Raw genomic sequence first — 2,903 nt, forward strand, 5'->3', positions numbered from 1 at the left:
GGGGGGTGGGAAGCAGGCCTTCTGTCCCCTGTGACAGAATGGGAGGGGTGGTCAGGCTGGGCTAAGCACAGGAGAGGAAGGGCTGGGCCAGGGACAGCCCTAGTGTTGCCTGACACCACCCCCAACCAGCAGGTGAGGCCAGCTCCCAGGACATGACTGCACAGGTGACCAGCCCGTCGGGCAAGACGGAAGCCGCAGAGATCGTCGAGGGGGAGGACAGCGCATACAGTGTGCGCTTTGTGCCCCAGGAGATGGGCCCCCACACAGTCACTGTCAAGTACCGTGGTCAGCATGTGCCCGGCAGCCCCTTTCAGTTCACTGTAGGGCCGCTGGGTGAAGGTGGTGCCCACAAGGTGCGGGCCGGAGGCACAGGGCTGGAGCGAGGTGTGGCCGGCGTGCCAGGTGAGGGGCAGGTGGCCAGGAGGGAGGGTGGGCCGGGCAGCCAGTGTAGGGGTGCTGGGTGCTGAAGAGCCACCCTCCCCTGCTTCCCCATCCCCAGCCGAGTTCAGCATCTGGACCCGAGAAGCAGGCGCTGGGGGCCTGTCCATTGCTGTGGAGGGTCCCAGCAAGGCTGAGATTGCATTTGAAGACCGCAAAGATGGCTCCTGTGGCGTCTCCTACATTGTCCAGGAGCCAGGTAGGTGTCTATGCTGGGACTGGGCTGACCTGACCCTCCAGCCGGGGTCTCTGCTCACTGGCCAGGCATAAGATGCTGGGGTCATAGACTCTCCTCATCTGGGCCCTGCTCTGTCTCTGTCTCCCTCCACCCCACATGCCTGGGAATGTGCCTCTGACTCCAGAGCTGAGCCCTGACCCAAGAGCCTGTCCTGGGGGATAAGGCTGGGGTAGGGGCCCCCATCCTGGGGCCTGTGCTGACCAGCCTCCCTCCCCAGGTGACTATGAGGTCTCCATCAAGTTCAATGATGAGCACATCCCAGACAGCCCCTTTGTGGTGCCCGTGGCCTCCCTCTCAGATGACGCTCGTCGTCTCACGGTCACCAGCCTCCAGGTGTGTGCAAGTTTTGTCTCCTTGTCCTTACTGCCACCTGCCACTTCTTGTTATGGAGATTGTTCCACCTCCTTCTTAGAGTTCTAAACGAATGACACTAGATACCAAAATATATAAGAATAAGTGTAAAAAACCAGTACAAAATAAGAGTAACCCAGCTTTCAGAGAGGGCCCGAAGGGCTTCTCTGTCATAAACACCGGTGGCCTTCAGAGCCTGGGCTGTGTCCTCTCCTGGCCACAGGGGGCCTGCTTTGCCATCACCTGTTGCTGTTCCTACATAGATGGGGTCTTCCTTTCATTCCATCACATGGGAATATGTGCAGAGCAGGGTCTCAGCAAGTCACACTGACAAGAGCAAACCAGGGCCCATGTTTTCAGGGGACACACTATAAAGGAGCTCACCAAGTAAGGGGCATGGAGAAGGCCTCACCTCCAGCTGTCCCTCAGGGTGGTTGCATCAGTCCATCGGGGAGCCTTTGTGCCTCTCCTCTCCCCCACTCTTCACCGGGCTCCCCCACACCCCAGCTCATCCTCACTCCCCCAGAGGCCTTCCACTGGCCACCCCCTCCTCCCGGAAGTACTTCCAGGCCAGTCCAGCCACACACAGTTTCCCTGTCTGAACCACCGAGCACCCACAGCCCCCATCACACTGTCAAGCACCTACTTCTTGGCCATCAGGCTTGCTTGACATGGTGTCTGGCCCTACATCCTCAGCCAGGACAGGGCACATCAGCGCTCATCCCCCATGGTCCCCAGCTCAGCTAAGATGGTGTCCAGCTCCCAACAGGTGGACGCAGAGGGTCCCACCCAGCCCCTAGCTCCTCTCTCCCCCTAGGTTGGGGCTGGCAGGCAAGGGCCAGGCTGGGTTGGGGAGAGGGGAGCCTCCGGGCAGGGCTACAGGGAGAGCAGAGCCTGGCTGCAGAGAAGACCACTGCAGTCCCGGCCCTCCCAGGAGTCTGAGCCTCCTTTGTGGCCTCTGCAGGAAACGGGGCTCAAGGTGAACCAGCCAGCGTCATTTGCGGTACAGCTGAACGGCGCGCGGGGCGTGATTGATGCCAGGGTGCACACACCCTCAGGTGCAGTGGAGGAGTGCTACGTATCCGAGCTGGACAGTGGTGAGCTGGCCCTGCCCTGCCCTGCCCACCCCCTGCCAGGGGAGGGGAAGGATGGAGGGTCACTCACCACCCTCTGCCCCATAGACAAGCACACCATCCGCTTCATCCCCCATGAGAATGGCGTCCACTCCATCGATGTCAAGTTCAATGGTGCCCACATCCCTGGAAGTCCCTTCAAGATCCGTGTTGGGGAGCAGAGCCAAGCTGGAGACCCAGGCTTGGTGTCAGCCTATGGTCCTGGGCTGGAGGGAGGCACTACTGGTGAGTGCCCACAGCTGCGGAGCAGGGTGGATTTTAGGGGTGCTCAGCCACTAGTCTGGGCTGTAAGCCCTTCTTGCCTACAGCCTTGCTCCTTCTGGCCCCCAGGCGTGTCATCAGAATTCATCGTGAACACCCTGAACGCGGGCTCAGGGGCCTTGTCCGTTACCATTGATGGCCCCTCCAAGGTGCAGCTAGACTGTCGGGAGTGTCCTGAAGGCCATGTGGTCACTTACACTCCCATGGCCCCTGGCAACTACCTCATTGCCATCAAGTATGGAGGCCCACAGCACATCGTGGGCAGCCCGTTCAAAGCCAAGGTCACAGGTGAGTACCCCAGTTTGAGTGAGGTCCATCCAGCCTGCAGCCAAGCCCAGCCTGATGGCTCCAGTGTGTCCGTTCACATCTGGGTCATAGTCTGCCCTCATATGTCATGGTCAAGTGACCAGGAATAGAGGTGGGCCGGGCTTTACAGGGCACACCATTCTGTGGACTCGTGTGTTTTTAAAAATCTAATTCTT

The 2,903-nt window shown here is 59.9% G+C and overlaps 1 protein-coding gene across 1 annotated transcript in view; it reads left to right on the forward strand.

Annotated features, from left to right (window-relative positions):
* FLNC (filamin C, gamma) overlaps nt 1-2,772 on the forward strand; it is a gene marked incomplete at its 3' end in the record, with an annotated part of 26,187 nt that extends 23,415 nt beyond the window's left edge. The window contains exons 41-46 of the mRNA XM_008585395.1: nt 133-402; nt 500-637; nt 894-1,009; nt 1,992-2,124; nt 2,209-2,385; nt 2,491-2,772. Of these exons, the coding sequence (XP_008583617.1) occupies nt 133-402; nt 500-637; nt 894-1,009; nt 1,992-2,124; nt 2,209-2,385; nt 2,491-2,772 (1,116 nt within the window). The remainder of the gene's footprint in view (nt 1-132; nt 403-499; nt 638-893; nt 1,010-1,991; nt 2,125-2,208; nt 2,386-2,490) is intronic.
* Nucleotides 2,773-2,903: the final 131 nt, after the last annotated feature.

This window comes from Galeopterus variegatus, unplaced genomic scaffold, assembly GCF_000696425.1.
Source record: "Galeopterus variegatus unplaced genomic scaffold, G_variegatus-3.0.2 Scaffold3550, whole genome shotgun sequence".
Lineage (NCBI taxonomy): Eukaryota > Metazoa > Chordata > Mammalia > Dermoptera > Cynocephalidae > Galeopterus > Galeopterus variegatus.